Source organism: Pezoporus wallicus, unplaced genomic scaffold, assembly GCF_028554395.1.
Source record: "Pezoporus wallicus isolate ANWC-B61680 ecotype Strahan unplaced genomic scaffold, APGP_CSIRO_Pwel_v1 contig_749, whole genome shotgun sequence".
NCBI lineage: Eukaryota > Metazoa > Chordata > Aves > Psittaciformes > Psittacidae > Pezoporus > Pezoporus wallicus.
Window position 1 is genome coordinate 3,757,484 of NW_026641327.1, and position 21,139 is coordinate 3,778,622.

A 21,139-nucleotide genomic window follows, 5' to 3' on the forward strand; every position below is an offset into this window, starting at 1 on the left:
TGAAGTAATAAGAAATTAATAAAATATCTAGAATTGTAAATGAATCAAGCTGTCATTCTCATATTGAGAAATGCTTTTATTAAATATTTTAAACTTCTTCATGAGACAAATAATATTGGTGGCTTTGTGCAACACAGTGTCATGTAAAGTAAGAACAATTAATGTGCAAGAGGAGTCGGTATTAAGTTACCCTTCATGTTGTCGAGCCAGCCAGAATGATTGCACATGGAAGAGTCACTTATGATATGCTAAGTGCAGTGCATCCTCAGAGAACTGCAAGCCAGTTTCAAACAAGCTGTCCTCAAAACCAAAAAGAGGACAAATGATTAGGCCTGGCGCCCCAATCACCTGCCAATGTTGCTGCTTTGCTGCCAGAATCCAGGCCATTTACTCTTCATAGTGCATTACATTGTTAAGCAGAGAAATGTTTACCTGGAAACAACACATAGTTATCATCTTATGAAAATAAAATGAACTCTGGATTCTTTAAAAAAATATTTTTTACTTTTCTCACTGCCAAGGAATTCTTCTACTTTTTTTTTTAATGATTTTATGCTGAGTACTTTAGGTTTCCATTAACAGAAGTCTCAGATGTGGAGATCATAAGGCCCATACGATCATTCTTTTTCTGACAGCAATTTCTGATAGCTTTGTAGATGGCAAAAGAAGGGATAGCCAAACTAGGCACTCCAGCGAGGATTACAATAATAGCATATACCCAACTGGGATATTCAACCTTCTGTGTTTTGGGGAACATCTCCTGGAAGAGCAAACAATAGAGTTGTAGAAAGTCGTGAGGAGCAAATACCTGGTAACATGTACATATTCAGTAATTCAACAGATCAAGGATGGAATCAGAACAGTAGCTAGCCACAGTGGCACAATAATTTGCCAATTCCACATCAGTTTCCACGTCAGTCTCACCTGGTTTGGACATATTTTTGCTTCAAGCTATGGAAAAAAGATGGTGTGAAAGGTGTAAGAGCCAGGAAGGGAGACTCCTCCAGGCACGCTTCCCGGGCTCAAAGTAGTGTGGGGCGGGGGGAGGCTCACAGGCCACCAGGGCTTGGTGGCGAAACAGCCTTTGTGTGGGAAGGCTGAAATCAAAGGGTGCAGGAAGGCTGCAACTTTATTAAGAAGGAATTGAGGTTACCAAGGAAGAGAGAAGAAAGCAGTCCCGTTTCCTCATCTTTCACTCCCTTTCTGTCTCTGTCTTGTGGAAAGAAAAATTCATCTTTACAAATTAAGTGTGCTGCATGACTGTTCCTGCTTTAAGGATGGTGACTGGTACAAGGCCAGAGAACAAAAAGCAGAGCTTGACAGGTGGGGAAGTGATGGGGTCCACACTTTTTCTAATATGCCCTTCTCTGTATGACATACAGCCTTTTATTCTGCAAGGCGCAGAAAGGCACACTAGCTAACCTATTGCTGCAATTATAATTTAAATTTTATATGAAAAAAATGGGAGACGAAAATATAAACCTGGATATTAATACTAAGTAATATTTATCTCTTCGGTTGGTGATGAGTAACCAGTACCACTGCCACTCTGTGATTTTAAATGCACCCAGAAACAAGTGCAATATCAAAATGGTCTCGCAGCTTTGGTCCTTAGTCAACATAGAAAGCCTGTGACATATCTGACTCTTCTATAAACCCTGCTCAGGAACTGACACCTGTTTCAGACTTGCATGACAACTGGGTTCATGTTTTGGCTTTGTCCCCTCTGGAAAGGTTACTGGCGTGTCACCAGACACCAGCTGCAGGCATTGCAATTGAATTTAGGTCTTATTTTTCTAAGGGTTACCTTTTTTTATTACTATATGTGTTGTAATAAGTCTTTTACTAGAAAACTGTTTCAGATGGAAGCTGCGTATAACTGAGTGTGACTCAGATGAAAGAAGAATAGAGACAATAATTGTACATAATTTTTTTGGTGTTATAAACTTACGTAGCTAGGGTCCCAAACACTGTAGAGCAGCTCTTCATTGACTTTCACCACAAAATAAAAGAGGAAGATAACTAACATAATGAGAGGACTGATAACTCTCCAGGTAGCCTGCCAGAAAATATTGGGCTTGTGTCCAACCATGAACTCAATATCCTTGTTAAACCTAGAAACAAAAACAGGAAGTTCAGGACACTAAAAACTGATCAGGATCAAAGGGTGCCTGCTCATAAACAGGAGACTCCAAACTACCCCTCGCTGGGATTCCCTGGACTTCACAATGTCAGTGTGAAATGAGGACTGATAATAACATCAGGAGTTAGACCTAAGTAGTTCAAATTAAGGTAGAATTTGTTGTAAGTCAGGCAAATTGTTTTTGGAAGTGTACTTTCTTCAAGTAGTCAGTGAAGCCCATGTGAAATAGTTGCTGCACAAAACAGTCAATGGAAATGGACTTTCCCCATAACTCATTGCAGTATTGGTTCATAATCTTTTGGTAAGCATCTCAGAGTTGAGAGAGGTACTGCCTGCATCAGTCCTGAACCAATTTATGACCTCTACATATGATACAGAACCATGTGCATGCACTTCTTGAAAATAACGATTTTGGAAATTTGGACTTCTATTGTTAGTCCTCTTGTCTGCCTTTCCAGCTTATCCCATGGGGATACATCTGAGGGAACAGTTTATTGGTCCTATAGCTATGAACAACACACAGAATTCAGTTGAGTCTCAACTACTATGCGAATTTATTTTATCTTTTCATCCCTAACTTCTAAGATTTAGGTGTCATTCTTAAAATGCTATGGAGCCCATGTCCTGACTGCAGAGCATGCCCAAGGCGTAGTTCACAGGAGTGTCATGGATAACATGTGGGCTCTCCTTCAAACAGTCATCTCTTTACCAAGGCCTTTTTCTCAGAAAAAGGTCACAGACGCTCACCTGGAGCAGGTAAGACCACCTTTGGGCAGCCCTGATAAGCTCTGTACTCTAAAAGGGCTACAGCAATGTAGCAATCCCCCCATCACTAAAAGCAGCACAGCTGGCGCAGGTTCAAGCAAAACCCGTGGGTGACTGAAGTCCCCATGCTTTTGTCATCTTCAGTATGTACTAACTATAAATAGAAATATGGTGGAATTTGATTTATTACATCTATGGAACCTGATAGGGTTATAGGTTGATGGGATAATTACTCACTGCTACAACTGATAAAGTCCTGAATCTATCAGCTTTCTACATATCTTTGTAGCCTTCGATTTGCATCCGGCTATAAAACAGTATCTGCAGCCTGCCTGGAGATCCCTGCTTTGGACAGGATCATTTAGCAGTCACATTAAATACTCCTGGGACATACCTCTGTTTTAAACTTTCATCTCAGTGCCAATGTATTTGTAATTTGCTCCTGCTAATTAAATCTTTAATGCAATTTTCCTGAGGAAGATTTATTGTAAAGATCACCAGATTTTAAACGTAAATGAGCTGCAGTGGCACTAATGTAACTGTTGCAAATACATACATTCTGATGCCTACTTTAAGACTAAATTATTTGCACTCATATTATTATACTTTAGGGCACTTGCTAATGCTTAACGTTGTCTTGCAATATCTTAAGGGTGTGTTTATTTTAGCTGGTCATTATAGAGCATTATCTGTTATAATGTATTAATAAGGTGGAAAGCTTTCATGTGCAAATAAAAATCCCTACTGCACTCTTCACAAGCATTTTTTCTTGCTGTTGAGAACTCTTTTGGAAACCTAAATCAGATAAACAACCCTGAACTACAGCTGCGTGATCTCAGTATTTTCTATGACAGAACAATGCATCGAGATGTAGCAAGATTGCAGTTATATAACTGAGTTATGCACCAGTTTCTAGTAACTTTTAACTCGTATTTCATACCTGTCTATTCCATAAATGTAGACGACTGAAAACATCTCAAAAAATGCAATGATTAGCAGGGGAATAGAGCCAGCAAAACTGTCAAAGAGAGCTAGCCAGTAATTACCAGACTCCAGCACAAAAATTAAAGCTACCAGGTAAGAACCCAAACAAATGAAACCTGTGAAAAGAACAAAACAGCACACTTAGATAAGGAAAACAAAATAAAACAAGTAAGATATTTTTGCAATATCTAGAAAGCTTTATAAGTAACTTCTAATTCAATTGCAGCCTGAATGTAACCACTTAATTTTTCATGGCACTCTGAGGAGGTCTGCTTCTATGGAAGTAAAATGACAACTCTCCTAGCATTGCACAGGTGGGAGATGCTGCAAATAAAATGGGAGACGGATGAGGAGACAGAGCAGGTCCTCTTCCTCCATTGGTTGGGCAATGCTGTCCTAGGAGAAATCATGCCTGGGTGGAGGAGTCAGATCCTCTAGATTCCCACTGGAGGAGATGGTAATCATCATGAGCAGGCTGGTGGGCAAGCCACAGCATAAGCAGCTCTCTGCAAGGCTCTGAAGCAACCTCACAGGAGCTGTCCCACTGGGGGACATGAGAAAACCTTCAGTTGGTTATCAGGTCTAGGTTATCTATGTCTTAAGACCATGCCAGATCAGCAAACAGATGGCTGGTGGGTTGAGTTTTCAGCACACAAGATATTCCCTGGGGTGGTCATTGAATCATAGAATAGTTTGGGTTGGAAAGGACCTTAAGATCATCTAGTTCCACCCCCCCTGCCGTGGGCAGGGACACCTGGCACTAAACCATGTCACCCAAGGTTCACTTGTCTCCAAAAAGAAACACTCACAGTTAGAAAGCTCCTTAGGCACTTTTGGGGTTATAATCTTAAGATCTTGTAAAGGTACAATCACACCTTCAATGTTTCCAAACATAGATGACAAACCCAAGCAGAAGAGCATAATGAAGAAGAGAATGGACCACAAAGGTGAGATAGGCATTCTGGTGATAGCTTCCGTGAAGACAATAAAGGCTAGGCCAGTTCCTTCAGCTCCCTGTGGAAGATTTCAGAAGCTCCAATGTCAGGCTCATTAACATCACACAGCACAGACATTTACATTGGTATTCACTATACTTGGCATATGCTACACCACACCACAATACTTAGGCTTTTGTTTTCACAAAGACCTCCTAATGCAGCAGTATGTTTTCTGTAATTATAATACGAATTCTATTTCATGAAATTTCATGGACACCTATTTTCATCTGCAATTCATCACCTTTTCATCCAAAAAACCCTGTGCAACCGTTTGATCCTTCTTGTGACTTTTTAACCCCAGTGTCCAGGTCCATTCTTTCTGTGTTGTGACATGCTCCTACTGACTGGGACAGGGCTTGCTCCATCTGCTTACTTGCTCTGGGAGTCTCTTCTGTGGTCATCCTGTCCCACCACAGCTGCAACCAGATAGTTCTAGAGAAATGCCTGCTGCTATTTGACCAGCCTAGAACACTTGTGGTTTTAGTTGCTAGTCTGACATGTTGCCAGTACCTTTCAGAGGAATTAACAGTTTATAGCTTCAAAAGAGAAATGTGGTAAACAAAAGTAATCCTTTAGTTCAAGAGTGTTCCAGGCCAACTGCAATCAGTCAGTGCAACTATATAAAAAACAACCTCAGAAGAAAAAGCATTAGGCAATTAAAAAACTGGTGTGTTCCCACTATATTTATGGCATTGATATGAGTGTGGGTATTAAACTTACATCATTCAAGAAACTTTCTAGATCACAGGTTTCAAACTTCAGGCTTGCAAAAGTCATTGGATCAGTCATGTTACATAGGTGCTGCATTTGTTCAAAGTTATCTTGGGTTACATTACCTTCTGGCAAATCAAATGCATTCATCAGAGTAAGAATATTTCTGAAAAAGTGAAATACAAGTAATTTGAAATTATTTATTTGTGAGCATCCTCAGGATTTATTTTCATCACCAAGCGAGTTATTGAGAGCATGATGTCAAGATCAGACTTTGAAACTGGAGAGTCCAGTGGTTGCATGTGCAATTCTTTCTTTCTTCTTCCATGATGAGTCTGACTGAGTGTCTTTCATGGGACAGACGACAGCTAAATGGATGGATGCTCTAGGGACCTGTGCAGAGGTTACGTGACCATCTTTGCACTGCAGGCGAGGCACCAGTTACCAGATTGAGCAGGTTCTGGGAATGTGTAAGGTGTCCACAGGTAAGCATCATGCACTTTTACAGCTGACCGTGGAAGAACTTGACTGGAACCTACAAGGTCTGGCAGCCCCAGTTAGAAGGGGATCTGAATTGCTCTGGTAAAATTAGGTACCTCTGATAAGACCTAAGCATTTAAGCTCTTCGAAAGGCAACCTAAATATAGAGCTAACACAAAGGCCAGGGAATATTGAATTCATGTCAGCTCAGCAAACATCAGTTATTGTGAATTCAGCATTGGGTTTGTGCGTTTTGGGGTTTTTTTTTGCAAAGCTTCTAGCCAATTTTCCAGTGATTGGTGGAGCTCCATCTAATAAATTAGAATAGAAATAATGTAATTAATTAATTTGGGTAATTTCCCAAGGGAATATGCGGAGCCATTAGCAATACCTGAGGCACCTACACTGTCATTCAGCTGTGGCTGGGACTTTGCAGGACTCTCAGAACTGCCTAGACATGGAGAGCTCTCATAAAATGGGCAGTGTTTCAGTGTCTCATTGCAAGTGATCTCCAAAGCAGAACCACATAGTTTGGCCAAGAATATCGGAGACCTTTGAGGGTTTGACATCAACCTTAGTAGATGTAGCAGCAGCAGCCTAATATCTATTTCATGTTTTCTTAAGTATGTGGTGTAAACCTCATAAGGCAAAAGTTTCAACAAAACTAGTTCTGTGAAAACATGAGGTTAAAGAAACACATTTCTTCAGGACATGCTGTTTCATACACATTGTTGCACAGTACTAATTTTTCACATTTACCTCCAAAACTATAGCTATTTTAGCATGTTTTAGTGAAATAAGATATCACAAACAATCGGACTTTATGTAGGTAGAAATTGTTACAATAACTGCGGTTATATTTGAAAGAATTGTTTAGAAAAAACCCACATTAAAATGTGGAATACACTCTTCTATGTTATTTTTCAGAAATGTTGGGGAATAATGCAAAATATGGTCGCGTATGCAACATTTATGTAGAAAATCAGGTGGCTCAAGCAATTACCATTTTCTATGGGAACGGTACCATTTGATTTGAACTTTTGGAAGTAATACATAGTCTGATACCAGGTAGGTCAAGAGCTGCAATAATTCAGAAATCATAAATCTGGGGAGGGGGGGTTGCAATAACTTACGTGTCAAAACAGTCATCATATCTTTCTGTGGCTCTGAATCCAATGATGGAGTATACAACAGTTGCTGCATAGATGGATGTGAAACCATTGATCACTGAGATAATCAGAGCATCTTTCTCACAGTTATTGCTGCAATGCAAAGAGATGAAACAATGGGTTTCAAGCACATTCCCAAAATAAACACTGAAAACTGGCTACCAAGACTAACCAGAAAAGTAGTCTACAGATGCATTGGTACATCAGTATAGTCTCTAAGAGTATATGAATAATGCTGTTAGAGAGAGATTTAGTGAATTAAAACTTGGTGACTTGACCAGTTTAACAGACATGGGTTTGGTTGGTTGGTTTGGTTGGTTGGTTGTCATTTTTTTCTTGAAACAATCCTGTTCATAAGTAATAACTGCCTGAGTTGTTTCCATGTCCAGGTCATGGAAAGTAAAACATGAACAGCAAAAAATATGCCTCTTCCTTTTCATGCCTGTCATACGTGTCTGCAGACACACATTGCCACGGACTGTATTTTAGGTGCTGGGGTATTCTGCAGCAAGGTGAAAAATTTGGGTTTGGATGCAGGCAGTCACAAAGGAAAATTGAACAAAAGTTTCCATTGCAGTTTGGTATGGTGAAATTGAAGTAGCCAAGAGCATTTAGGAACAGTTGTGTTTGACTGCTGGACAAAAGATGGCTCAAAATGTCCTCAGGTTTTGGAAATGGGATGGAACATTTTGCTGATAACAACAGAGAGAGAAACTGTTCCATTGTAAAAGTTTAACTGCCTCATAGAGACTTCTCTGCTGCGGGCACTTCTTGCCAGTGTATGTATCTATGTTAAGACAAAAAAATTGCAGAGCCAGAAAGAGACTTTCATCTGAGGGAGAAGATGAAGAATCAATATTAAATTAGTTAATGGTTTTATGAGAAGGCTGTAAAGCTGTAGATGTCGCATTCCTCTTGGGCAAGAGATTACTATTGAAATTAAGTTGATGTCATATTTAATTTCCTGATCACCTTTGAGAGGAGGAGAGAAAAGACAAGCCTGTCCAGCCAAGACCTGTGACACTGTGGCCCGTCTGCATTTGTAGCATTGCAAATAGGTCTCTACTGGGTGGAGAGCACTGAATGGGAATTCCTTGCTGTATTCTTGTGTCAGCTTTCCCACTGTCACATGAGATTCTCAATAACAGGCTTGATAAAAAGATTTCTTCCTTTCAAAGAAATTAAGATGCTCAAGCTCCTCCCTGTTATGAATGACTGAATCTTGAAGCACTGAAACCTCATGGTTTTCCTGGGATGTTTATACTCCCAAACCGTCCATCAGCTGATGTCGGACTGCACGTAGCCCAACTCCACTGTGTAATGCTGGAACTTGCATTGGGTTTTTTCTTATATCTCCATGGGAATGTAATGACTTTCTCAAGTTTCCTCCTTAAGTTGTGAATGACCAGGCATTGAAGGAGCATAGACTGGTCCCATGTAATGTAATGATAGGGCAAAAGTGGAAGTTTTTCACTTGAAAGAATGAAATATTCATATAAAATTTGGCTTTTGCCTGGCTACTTACTGAACAGAGTTGTAACTGGAGAATGAAATAAGGCCTCCAAAGGCCAGGGAGAAAGAGTAAAACACCTGAGCACCTGCATCCAGCCACGTCACTGGGTTAGCCAGCTCGGTTACCTGAGGCATCAGACATACAGCTTTAAGCATATGCAACATTGCTATTGTGACCGAATATGAGGGATTTAAAACAACAATTAAACCAAGAACATTAGCCATGCAGAACTCACCATTTTTGAAGAATATCAACAAACAGGTTGATACTTTGGTCAAACTTGGATGTGGGTTTTTTGGCTGTTGTTTTGTTTTGTTTTTCAAAAGAAAACCTATCTAAGTTTTATACAAGTATTTTGAAGATAAACATATTACTTTCAACAGCTGACAGCTTCCTTGCCTGTTTCCAGAAAAGGTGTTTATTATTTAGCATTAATAATGACCATTCAGGGATCTTCTCATGGAAAATCAAGCCCCTTTTAATTTGTTTAAAAACTGTTGTATATTTAAACCATTCTCTTAGGTCTTTTGTCCATATAAGCTGCGCTGATTAGAAGGGTTCTACTCCCAACTATGATTTGTGCTTTATAAAGTTAGACTTGTCCTTAACAGGAATACAGGAAAAGCAAGCAAGCCCCCTTAAGGCAATCCCATTCCATTGCTCTGTGATGATCCTTCCATTTTTATAACAGATTTTGCTGAGGAGTGGAGAAAGAGAGAGAGGGAGAAAATGCCTGTGTGTATGTATACATTTTACATCTGATGCAAAGGATTCACCTCCCAGAATCAAGATCTTAAAGGTGTCTGAGTGATAGAAAAGCACCGATGGGGGCACTAATTTTCAATCAGTTGTTAATTACAGAGAGAACTACATCGTGTTCACTAAGGGACAAGCCATGCAGTGACTTACATTTGGGGTGAAGAGATACACGATTCCATTGGTGGATCCTTTCAGTGTCAAGCCGCGGATTAAAAAAATGGTAAGCACAAGGTATGGAAGAGTTGATGTTACATAGACAGCCTACAAAAGGAACATTTAAATAAAACACTCCGATAAAACAGAGCACTGGAATACAAACAGCACTTCAGGGAAGAAAGGGGGAATAAATACGGTACTGTGACTAACAATAATGGCAAGTTTTAAGTGAGTCACAATTAGCCTACTAAAGAAAACTATGTCCAAGGGAAACAGTATGTGCAGAACATTTTAAGAATAAATGTTTACAGTTACAGTGCTCTATTTAAGACAAATCCCCATTGTTGATATTAAAATCAGATCACTCAAAAGCAGCATAAAATATAATCTACACAGTGGAATCAGGTTGGTGCTGCCAATGCAAGTATGGGCTCTTAGGCTTCACTGAGCCGCAGAGCATTGATCACAGTTTTAGAGAGGTAACATTCAGGACTAGCACAAACCCAAATAAATGTTTACATGTATGTTTTGAAGAGAATGGCCATAGCAAAAAGACAGAGTTCCTCAATCCTGCATTTAAGATTAATATTAATGTTAAGGTGGTGATACCTAACGAATGTTTTACTAGGACCTACAGGGACAAGGAAGTGAAACTGCTGTCAAAAATCTCCACATAATTCAAATAAAATCAAATTTAGCTTCCTTCTTAAAAATGCAGTCCTAGTGATCACACATGAAGTTTTAGATGTGCTTTTACTCAAGAAACAGGTGGTTTCAACAGTATGACTCAGTCTGTATGAATCAGGAATCACAGCAGCATAATGGATATCATCTCATAAATAACAAAAAACAGAGTACCTTTCCTGATGTTTCAATTCCTCTGATTGTGCACACATACAGTACACCCCATGCACATGTTAAACATAACAAAAGCCACCACTGTATAGTGCCTGAATCATCAATGGAAGTGGAGATGTTCAGTGTTTCTCTGTACCAGAAATAATCTACAGGAGAGCTCTTGGCACACTCTTCTATGTAACCTGTAACCACAAAATGGTTGTCATTCTCTATGTTTTTTTATTTACTTGAAAAAAAAAGAAGGACGTTAAATAATAAACACCAGTGCTCTAAATTATGCCACCTAATGCCATCGAATTTGTTGTTTCCAAATTTCAGAGTCTTAGAGGTTGGTTTCATGGAAAAATAAGAGATTTAAAAGAGAATTGTTTAACAGGGATTTTAATACGGATTTCACTGTTATTTCTATTAATGCAACCATGAAGATAAAATCTATGAAGCTCACCCAAAGTCTTTTCTATCTTTATGTTTTTTTTCTTTTTTTTCTACAAAACTGTGAGGTTAGAAACCGCTTGTGCCAAAGAAACACTGGGGAGGATTTCTGAGTACAAATGTATGTACATTGCATGGATTTTTATGTTAAGTAGAAGAAAAACAGTTAGGCTGATGTTTTCCTATGATTGTACACTTCCTAGCAAAAACCAACCAACTTTGGGATTTCCACATGCATCCTGGTTTTCCTTCCCTGATGGCGTGTGAGGACCTGCCCACAGCTTCCTGCATCCAGGCAGCTCTTCCCCTCCCACACTTCCTTCAGATCAGCAATTCCTTTTCTTTCTGTTTTATGGGGCACCATTCAAGATGTTGTCAGCTCAGGTTGCATTCCCAGCTCCTTGGAATGTGCTGACCTGTGCAGTATTCTGCCCTGGCCTGCTCTTATATATGGCTTTTTATACCTGTTCTGGGAGGAGAGGAGCAAAGCTCTCTGAATTGCTGTTCACTGACCCACCAGGAAAGCCTGCTTCAGTTTCATGTCAGGCTTACAATGGAAAACAAAGCTGCTATGGACTGTTGCTGTACTGAGACATACAGGTGTTTCATGTGGACTATGCTTTGTAATATTTTTTTTTCCCTTTTCAGTATGCTAACAGAGGGTTATTGGTGAAGAGATGGATGAAACACACTGTCTAAATCCGGAAAATGCTAATGTTTATGCTAGAGTTGCACTCTGTGAGTATTCTGTGTGTGAGCATCTGTCAAAATCAGCCCTGAAGTTTCATATAAAAAGTCAAAGTTTGTCTCAAAGATTAAGCATTGGTCACATTTCATAGAATGTGAAATTTTACAGAACACAGAACACAGAACATTGTTCCTGACAGGGCTGGCATGCCTTACTGTTGTATGACAGAAAAACTCAATTAGGCTAATTGCTAGAAACAGAGAAATGTGCTGTGCGATGAAATACAATATGTCATAAAATATACCTGTTCTGTTGGCATTGAGAGGGCAGCTACTCCAAGGCAGGGGGTCTTGAAAGGAGTTGAAGAAATACCACATTACCCAGGCAATAATAGTGTTATAATATAAACCCACCAGGAGGGATACAAACATTGCTGCTATGCCTGAAGAAAATAAATCAGAACACTATGTGAGTTTCAGTACTCTTGTCTTCAAGACATATCAAAACATATAGTATGAGCCTCAGCCTTTCTGTGCTCTTCTCCCTGCCATAATTCCAGGGTTTATAGCCTTTCCCTTCTCCTCTCTTTATTTTGGATTTAGATTTAATCACAGTAAATTTGTCCCCTAAAGGTTGGACAGGTGGGTCCTACATAGAAGTATAGCCTAAAACTACTCTGGAATTGAAGCTGACAGCCATTTAGAAGCCACAGTGTCACGGCGGAGGTCAGCATATGTGTTGTTGTATAGGATGGATGGCTGCCAGGAGGCACAGTCTGTGAAAAGGTTCAGGGCTCAAGCTGGTACCTCTCTTCCTCCACTTGTAATCAATCTCTGCTGACCCCTTTGGCAGAGGAGTTAGCAGTATTTGTTAGCAGTGAATGCTAACAATTAGCTCCTGTAGGCTCTTAGTTTCTAAAGAAGTTTGAAAAATTCCAGATGCAATGAGCAACTAAGTTTTGTAACTGATTTACAGATCTGGTGGATGCCAACAGCCATCATAATGATTGTGTTTTTTCCCTTTCAAGTGTGTGGTAATCATAAAATCACAGCATGGCTGAGGCTGGACAGGATCCTTGGTCCAACCCCCTGCTCAAACAGGGTTGCTTACAATCAGTTGTCCAGGACCATGTCCTGGCAGATTTTGAGTATCCATCCCCAAGGATGGAGATTCCACAACCTCTCTGTGAAACCTGTGCCAGTGGTTGGTCACCCTCCCAGTGTTTCGTGGTGTTCAAATGGCACCTTCCGAGTTTCTTGTGTTACGAGCTATCTGTGGAGTGTTTTACGCTGTGTGCATAATGCGGCTTTAACTGCATTGTTAGATGGAGTGTTTGAATACTCAGAAGTCTAGTACAAATGTGAAGAATTTCTGCAAAATACTGTGTCCATGGCTTTTGACATGGTACATCTCAAATGTAGGAAAGTAACATTATATGGAACTAAAGTCTAGTAAACTAGCTTAAAGAAAGAATTAACTATTATTTATCCCTAGAACAGTTACAGAATAAAGTTTTGGCACACTTAAACATTCAACCTAATGGTAAAAACGGTGAATATCGATAATACAAAAAATATCTCTCTTAAACACAAAATCTGTCTCAAATTCGAGAAAGGTTTTAACTGGGCCCACAGTACCTGGGAATGTGGACACTAAATTGTTGTAGTGCCTTGTCATTATTAGTTTGACCTCTCAATGGAGAGTTAGTAAGAAGGGAAAAGTAATAGATCCTAGAATCTCTTATGGCACGCCAGAATAAAGTCCTGAAGATTTGCTTTTCCCATTATGAGTTCAGAGACTTATGCTTTCTCGGTTAACTTTTTGTATCCTCTTCAGACTTACCAACCCCTTTCAGGGTAGGGTGGATAGAGCTCCAGACACCCACACTGCCTCTCCTCAGCCTTTGGCCAATGGCAAACTCAAGGTGAAGCAGGGGGATACCCTCCAAGACTAGCAAAATCAGGAAAGGGATCATGAAAGCTCCTGAAATGGAAAAGAAAGAAACAAAATATTCCTATCAGTGAAGTACTGCAAAAACCACAGACATGTAGGGCTTTTGACATAGCAAGCGACTTGAAAGCATACTTGTGGAAACCTTTTCTGGTTTCTGAGCAAGGCTTTTGCCTGATTGCCCAAGCATGGGACTTGATTACAGATGTGGTTTCAGGTAGGAATTCCTACTCTTCCCAAGTGACAAACATAAACAGAAATTATACAGCCCCAAGGTTAAGCTTTGAAGAAACCCCCTTTGTGTTGCAAGCGGAGGAAAGGTAGCTGCTTTCCTGGAATGACTTCCTTTTCTTTCTGGAAAGGATTCAGGTGTTATAACTGTGAATCATGAAAAGTATGTGAAGTATTTGAATGAACTGATCAAAATGCCACAAATGATTAGTCAGGAGACTGGGACTGTCTGCATAAAGTAACCAGTAACTTCCTGGCAGCAGCTGCGTTCAACAGCCTTTATGTTTGAGTAGAAGAGTTCTGAAGTACAGGGTTCAAACCTTGATAATTATGACAAGGCTGATTGGTACAGGACAATTCTAAATTATTTTTTTTCCTGAATAAAGTGTATCTAAGACCTGGGAGATAACATTCCACACCAGAATGCCACAGTGCAGATGCTTTTATACTGCTGCTTACTAGAATTATGGTTATCTGTCATTGCAAAAAGCCTTTAACTTTCTAATTATAGGTAGTACATAATCTCAGCGCATAAAAAATGCAAACCAGCATGTGAACATTTCCTGCTTGGGTACTTGCTGACTTTTTCCTCATGTGTGAAATGAAAATCAGATAGTGAGGAAAAGAGGAAAGTTGAAGAATGGAAACTATAGTTTGGAATTCAAGGCAGTTGAATGGCTTTTGGAAGAGCTGAACTGCATACTTGTCTACTCCATGGGGTATCTTATGATGTTGTCTACACCAGAGTTTTAGAAATTATCATTACAGCGAAGTCTTCATTTTCTATGTATTTCAGTAAAGTCTGCTAGAACCAATATGGTTGTACCAAGTGGCCACTATTATAATGAAACCAGCCAATTATACTTTCTGCTTTCCACTCCTATGGAATTCAAGTAATGTTAGCTACTCACCTGTCTTTCACTGACATTTTTAAGGTTTGCTAATCAAAATCAGTAGTTTTGAATACATAAAAAGCTATTAAAAATGCTGAGCACTTTGAAAATGCACATGCCACACTTCAGGTTGAATGATTAATCACTGATGCACCAGAAAAGACATTTTTTGTTGACGCCAGTTGGCAAAGGTAGCTGTATGGGCATGCTATTCTCAGACTTGTATAAAGTATGCCATTTAGCAACACAGAAACTTCTTACTAAAAGTTTAACACCTTATAAAATCAGTGTAGCTCATCTTGCCTGCATTAAAAACTGGCTATCGCTGTGAAAATGGAGACTGACAAACTGAAAAGGTTTCAGAGGAGAGCCAGAAGTATGACTGACTTGGGAAATTTTTTATTAGTTAAAAATTGAAGGACTCATTATGAATCGTTATTTGTAGAGAAGTTTGCTAAAATTCCAACTTTGCTGACTCTTCCTTTATTTCTCTTGTGTCAATCTATCACCTCAGGAAAAGGATTATATGGGTATCACCACCAAAGAGGACAGTATCCCGTTTGTTTTCTTTCACATTCACTTTTCCAGATACCACGTAGTCTTTACAAGAACAAAAGTCTTGCATTAATGGGGAGCAGCTACCTTTTAGATCTAGGAGCCTCAAGCTGATGTTCTCTGATCTCGGAGGAAAGTGGCTGCTTTGCAATGCCACAAAGGAATGAAGTATGGTGGTCAACCCTAGATCTGAGGAAACTGAACTCTAGTTGCAAATTCAAATTTAGCACTGTAGTCTTAGCTGAGGTATCATTACAAACAGTATCAGTGCTAGAACAATCAGCTCCTTTCTGGATACGTATTTTCAGATAACAAACACGAAACATATAGGGCAATTTTAGAGGGACTGGGATATCTTCCAAAACAAAGTTCTTCCCTTCTGTCTTCCCACCGCTCCAGGGTCTTCAGCAGGTGGGAACTGAGCAAGCTGCTGCATGGTGCTTACTCGCCAGTGGTTTAGGGACTTGCTTAGCTGTGCTGGAACATGCACTGACGTGCACATAAGGGTCCCTCTTCATTTGATTAGACATGCAGTGCATGCAGATTTGGCTTCAAAGAGTTTGTTCTCTACTGAAACCCCTCCTTATTTCTGTGAATAACACTTCTCCCAATTGTCTTATTCGTGCTGTCCTAGAAAACAAGATTTTGAATGTACATGATGAGTGCCCTCTCACTGTTGATATGTCCCACTACATCCCAATGGCTTCCTTTCTATGTGGAAGAGCCAGCGGGAACAACCTCCACACACATGGCCTCTGGCCTTTCACAGAAAGTTACTTACCACTGAATGGAGCTGCAAGCTGCCAAAAATATGTCATGCTCTCCAATCTCATGTCAGGCTGGCACACATTTTCCCTCATATCACACTCTGTCCAGGAGCTCTCAAGAGGGTAAGATGAGATAAGGGCAAGATAATTGTGTTTATACCAGCGATTTTTAGTTCCAGAGCATTCCCTGTTTTAAGCACAAGACACCTCCTAAGAGTCTGAAACCTGACCCTACAGAATTCGTATGGCTGCTCCATTTGGATCTTTTCTACATTCCCTCTTGAATGCTGGATATGCCTCTGCTGTACTGCAATCTCACTTATCTCTACTATTGCTGAGAAAGGTAAAGCCCTTTCTCAGCAATAGTAGTAATTAAGTCCAGAAGATGGATCTGTACAGCTACCTGATTCAAGTACTCCTCTTTTGCACTCAGGGCAAGTCCTTGTCCCCCTTTGAAACTTGGTTTGCAGTGATTTTAGATCATCTATTGAAATGAAGAGTGTACCAGCAGTCAGTTCTGCTAAGGTGCATTGCTTAACCATTTTTGCTCCTATTAGAGACGTCACTTTTTTTCATCAGGTCACAGTAAGATCACATAAGGACTTCATTAGAACTTCCCCCCCGATCAAAGATCTTGTTGCGTAAAGAAATGCACATGCTTTATAGTCCTTTCAATCTGTGACCACTTGTTTCTTATCATACCTGTCAAAGAAAAAATGGGTTTGGTGCTTACCATCTCTGTTAGCAGAAGGAAAGGAAGATCAGCATTAAAAGCATTTCCTTTAGAAGGCGTCAGCTTTCCACTTTCGGTAAAAAGTAGTTGATATTCGAATGATAAAAAGTTGATATTCGGATTTGGCCTTCATTTTTAACTTGCTTAAGACATTCTTGCAAACCTTAAATGCAAAGCACACCACCACTCACACAGCTCTTGCAGTCTGTGTAGACATGATGCTTCACGCTCCAAGGCAGTGAGATTCGGCAACAGCTCTGTCCCTGCACCATAACACTCCCTGCGGGCAGCACACTGCATCAAATTTGCTGCAAGGCTTTCAGAACTGAACCATCTTTTGTGGTGAACATGCTGTGAGCACTCTATTAGCCTCAGGGGATTTCCTGAGGCCTTGAGATACTTAGATATATTTATTATGATGTCATAAAACCAGTATTTAAGCATGACACATCTTTAAAAGCAGTCAGGTAAAGGGACTCCATGGCCTTCCTGTGCAGCCATGGAAAGGGGGAAGGATGCCCTCATGGAGCCATCTATCACAAGAAAAAGGTGTGCTGTCCAAGTGTGTGCTCACAGCTCCCAAGCTTTCTCATTACATTAGAATCACTGGGAAATAAAGACCGGGTTCTGGGACGGATACAAATGAAGGTTTATCTCTGTCTTTTTGTTACCACAGATACAAACTATGTGGTGTGTGTATACACCTGAACTGCATGATCTATACCCCTACACAAACATATAAAACTAAAACATTTCTAGCTACCACACTATACATGGTATAGTGTAACTGATGTGTTAAAAATGCAGTGTGTGCCATGTCAGAACTGAGCAAATAAGTAAAACCACTAATATTTAGCTGTTGGAATATGGTAGATTTGCAAGAGAAATAAAGTGGCAGTTCTGAATTGTGTATGCCGCTTCTCCTCTTTCTTGGGTTCTTTCCTTTACAGGATTCAACTCTAACAGCCAGCTCAGAAATCCAACTCTGCTGTATTTTCTGTTTCTCTCAATTTCTCCCCTAGCTTACTGAAGGAAGCTATAATGGAAAAATGGTGATAACGACTCTGCAAAGCTGCTATACAGGACATTAAAAGAAACAATGGTTTTTAAGCTGTCACAATTTCATGAACCTAACAAGTAAACCAATGCTCTGAAAATAAGTGCTGTACAGATGTATATAAACAGTGGGCAGTCTTCCAGTCTGAAAACCTTTCAGCTGGAATACTAGATTCTAACCATGTTTCAGTGCTGCATTTCAGAACGTATAATATTTGGTTTGAACACCTGTTGAACATCTATTACTCTCTCTTTAATATAAGAGTTTCTAATGTGAAATTGAAAGAAATATTACTGTTTTCACATAATTTCTCATAAAGAGAAGACAGGTAAAATTCAGACAAAAATGTTTTTCTATGCTATCATATTCTTAGACCTGAACTGTAGTGAGGGTGCCGAAACCAGCAAGGGACTGCCAATGCCATTAGTGCTACTTCATTCAGTGTGGTATGCACAGAGATGAACAGGTTCTCCCTCACATAGTGGCAAGGTTTAGTGCAGACAAATGCGAGCTGAAGACTTAAATACTTCTATTTTAATCAACAGTTTAAACATTAAACATACATCCTCTTTTTCATAATACTAATCAGGTATGGAACAAAATGTTTAACACTTGATTAAATGACATGTTGCTCAATAAAGATTAAACAAAAGCTATAAGCAATGTCAGAGAAAGCTATCAAATGAAAGGAAATGTCTGTCTTATTAAGCTGGTGAAAGCACTGTGGCAAACACTGGCTTTTATGTTGTGTGTATATTGAAATCTAGTTCACTTGTGGTAATGATACATTTTACAACTTTCAAGACATAGAAAAGATAAAATGTGCTTTATTCTACTAACTTGGACTGGGGTAAATATAATTTTTTTAAAAAGTATAGACTCATAATCTGTGAAACAGAAGTGGCCAAATTATGTTAACAACTGATTTGTTTTTGAAAGGCAAGCTAGCTGTAAATTCAGTGCTCTTAACTACCTTCACTACAGTCTATTTGCAGAGAAAAGAAATCCACCTTCCTTGAAGTCCAAGTACTACAAGGATAGATTTTATGCTACACTGTAGTCTGGCTACGTTTCCTGAGGAATATAACATGTACAAACACTGATTCACAAGGTAAGTGGACATCTAGCCTCATTTAGGAGTGTCCTTGCTGAAATACTGACTAGCTACATCTTTGCTACCAGACCTGACCAGCGCTAAATGACTCCGAATGCTCATCCGTGTAACTCTTATTTCAAAAAGAAAGAAGTTAAGATAGCAAAGCCAACCCTTAGAAATTAGAAACTGTTTTCATGAAGTTGTCTATGCAGCCTTGATTCTGTATGCACCTTAAGAGACAACCTCTAATTATGTGATCACAAAGACTTCTTATTCTCTGCAGGTATTTACTGTGTAGTAAACAGCTGTATTTTTTTCTGTCTCCTAAAGCACGGCCATAATCCACCATAAAATCCAAAGTGAGCTTTAAAAGTCTATAAAACAGTCATACCAGGGACAGACTGAGGTGCAGCATAATCCCCATCTCCAGTGAAACAGAGCAGCAGCAGAGATTCCTGCTGCTCTGCATCCAGGATTCAGTGAAGACCTTGTGGTGTAGTACCTTGAAGACATGAACTGTGAAGACATACACCATCCAGGGTAAAGGCACTGGACAGACTGGGGGAAAATGGAGCTTGCTCAGCTCACGCACGAGTTTGGTGTATATGCTTTGTAATAGACTGGAAGAAGGTTGTGGTTTTCCCCTACTCTGTTACAGAGACACATCTGTGTCCCTGAGTGGTCCACACAAGTGCAAAGATGAATGAATCGTCTTGGCTACCATGTTGAGTGGCAAATACTAAAGCAAAACTTTTCCAAAATGTCTAGTAAATACATATTTCCAACTGGAGATAGCTGAACCCAGACTTCAGAGTGTCTTTGCAATCAAAGCCACAGGATAATGAGAAAGAAAAATAATTTCTGCCAAAGGATAAATTGAAACACAGTACTGACAGACACACACAAGCAATTCATAAATCTTCATTGACATCAGTCACAAAACCATGATCCACACCAAGTTCTTTGTGTTTGTTGGACGTTCATTTTTCAGCTGCATTTCATACAGCTAGAACATGAGGAAAGATAGATAGAAAAGCAGGAATGTGACTATAAATCAACCCTGGGAAACTGGGCATGCCCACTTTCTAAGTAGAAGAAGTTGAGAAGTCAACAAGTGCCATGGATTTTGGAGGCATACATTCGGATTTCAAATGACTTAACAACACCAGCTGCTAATACCATGTCCTTAACGTTAACTGCTTTCACACTATTACTTCTATCAAAAATTACACACACTGGCCCTACAGCTGATACACAGATCAGTCCAAAACCTATGAAAGCACCATTATGAAATGATCATTGGCATCGTGACCAGAATCATATTCCCAAGTAGTTTATTAATACTTTAAATAAACACTATATATATATGTATGTATGTAAAGTAACATTAGTTTTAGATAAAGAAAATACATTATGTACATGGCAGTGCAAGACTGATTTGATCAGTCCTGCGTCCTGAAATAAAACCAGTCCCTTCCTTTTTCTCCATCACTAATGTGACTTCAGTGGATATACATAACCTGGGAAATAACCTTCTATATGTGAACATCATTATAGGAACTGACCAGGTCTAAACATATTCCACTATTTGTTTCCCAAAAGAGATTAAACCTAGTTTATAGACAAAGCCAGTTAAGATATATTAAAGACCTACCTCCTCCGTGACTCTGACAGAGATATGGAAACCGCCACACATTTCCTAAGCCCACGCAAAACCCTACACATGTCAGCATATACTGAGCCTTGTTATCCCATTTTGGTCTGGTGTCTGCCTCTTCCTTCTCAAGGACCTCAAGTTCTTCAAGGGAAGGTATCCTGTCCTCCAGGCCAGGATTGGGCAACTGTAGCTTCACCATGCTTTTCAATTTCTTGACCAGAAATGCTGCCCCAGCGAGGAGACAGTGAAACAGGCAGCTAGGTAGAAATCTGTGCAAAAAGAGATCATCTATTTGCTGTCTTCAGCTATATATAATGAACCTTTGGCACTAAACTTGAAAGTGCAGGCTTGTGGTAAAAACAAGTGTCAGCAAATCATTCGATTGACTAAGTCAGCTCTGACACTTATTAATGCTTTATCTGTCGAGGTTTTATGGAACAGTCTGTTCACCTAGTAGAAGACATTGATTTCAGCTAATGTAATTCAAGAGCTAATTTGGCTATGAACTGTAATCACCTATAAGGTTATGAAACATCCCTTGCCA

General features: G+C 39.6%; 1 protein-coding gene across 1 annotated transcript; it reads right to left on the minus strand.

Moving 5' to 3' along the window:
• Positions 1-486: 486 nt before the first annotated feature.
• LOC130606610 (sodium-dependent neutral amino acid transporter B(0)AT1-like) lies at positions 487-20,897 on the minus strand. The gene is made up of 12 exons (XM_057423109.1): positions 20,593-20,897; positions 13,499-13,639; positions 11,961-12,098; positions 10,537-10,718; positions 9,673-9,783; positions 8,776-8,888; positions 7,215-7,343; positions 5,611-5,767; positions 4,702-4,906; positions 3,849-4,008; positions 1,952-2,114; positions 487-760 (listed from the first exon to the last, which is right to left on the minus strand). Exons 1-12 carry the CDS (start codon positions 20,792-20,794, stop codon positions 551-553), a joined length of 1,911 nt encoding a protein of 636 aa, XP_057279092.1. The 5' UTR covers positions 20,795-20,897; the 3' UTR covers positions 487-550.
• Between the last annotated feature and the right edge of the window lie 242 nt (positions 20,898-21,139).

What these genes read in the sequence shown, in the direction of transcription:
- LOC130606610 (XM_057423109.1), bottom strand. Translation starts at nt 20,794, where the DNA reads ATGGTGAAGCTACAGTTGCCCAATCCTGGCCTGGAGGACAGGATACCT. An exon ending in CCCTACCCTGAAAGGGGTTG is followed by an intron (nt 12,099 to 13,498) that starts GTAAGTCTGAAG and finishes TATTTTCTTCAG; the next exon opens with GCATAGCAGCAATGTTTGTA. An exon ending in TACATTTATGGAATAGACAG is followed by an intron (nt 2,115 to 3,848) that starts GTATGAAATACG and finishes TTTTGTTTCTAG; the next exon opens with GTTTAACAAGGATATTGAGT.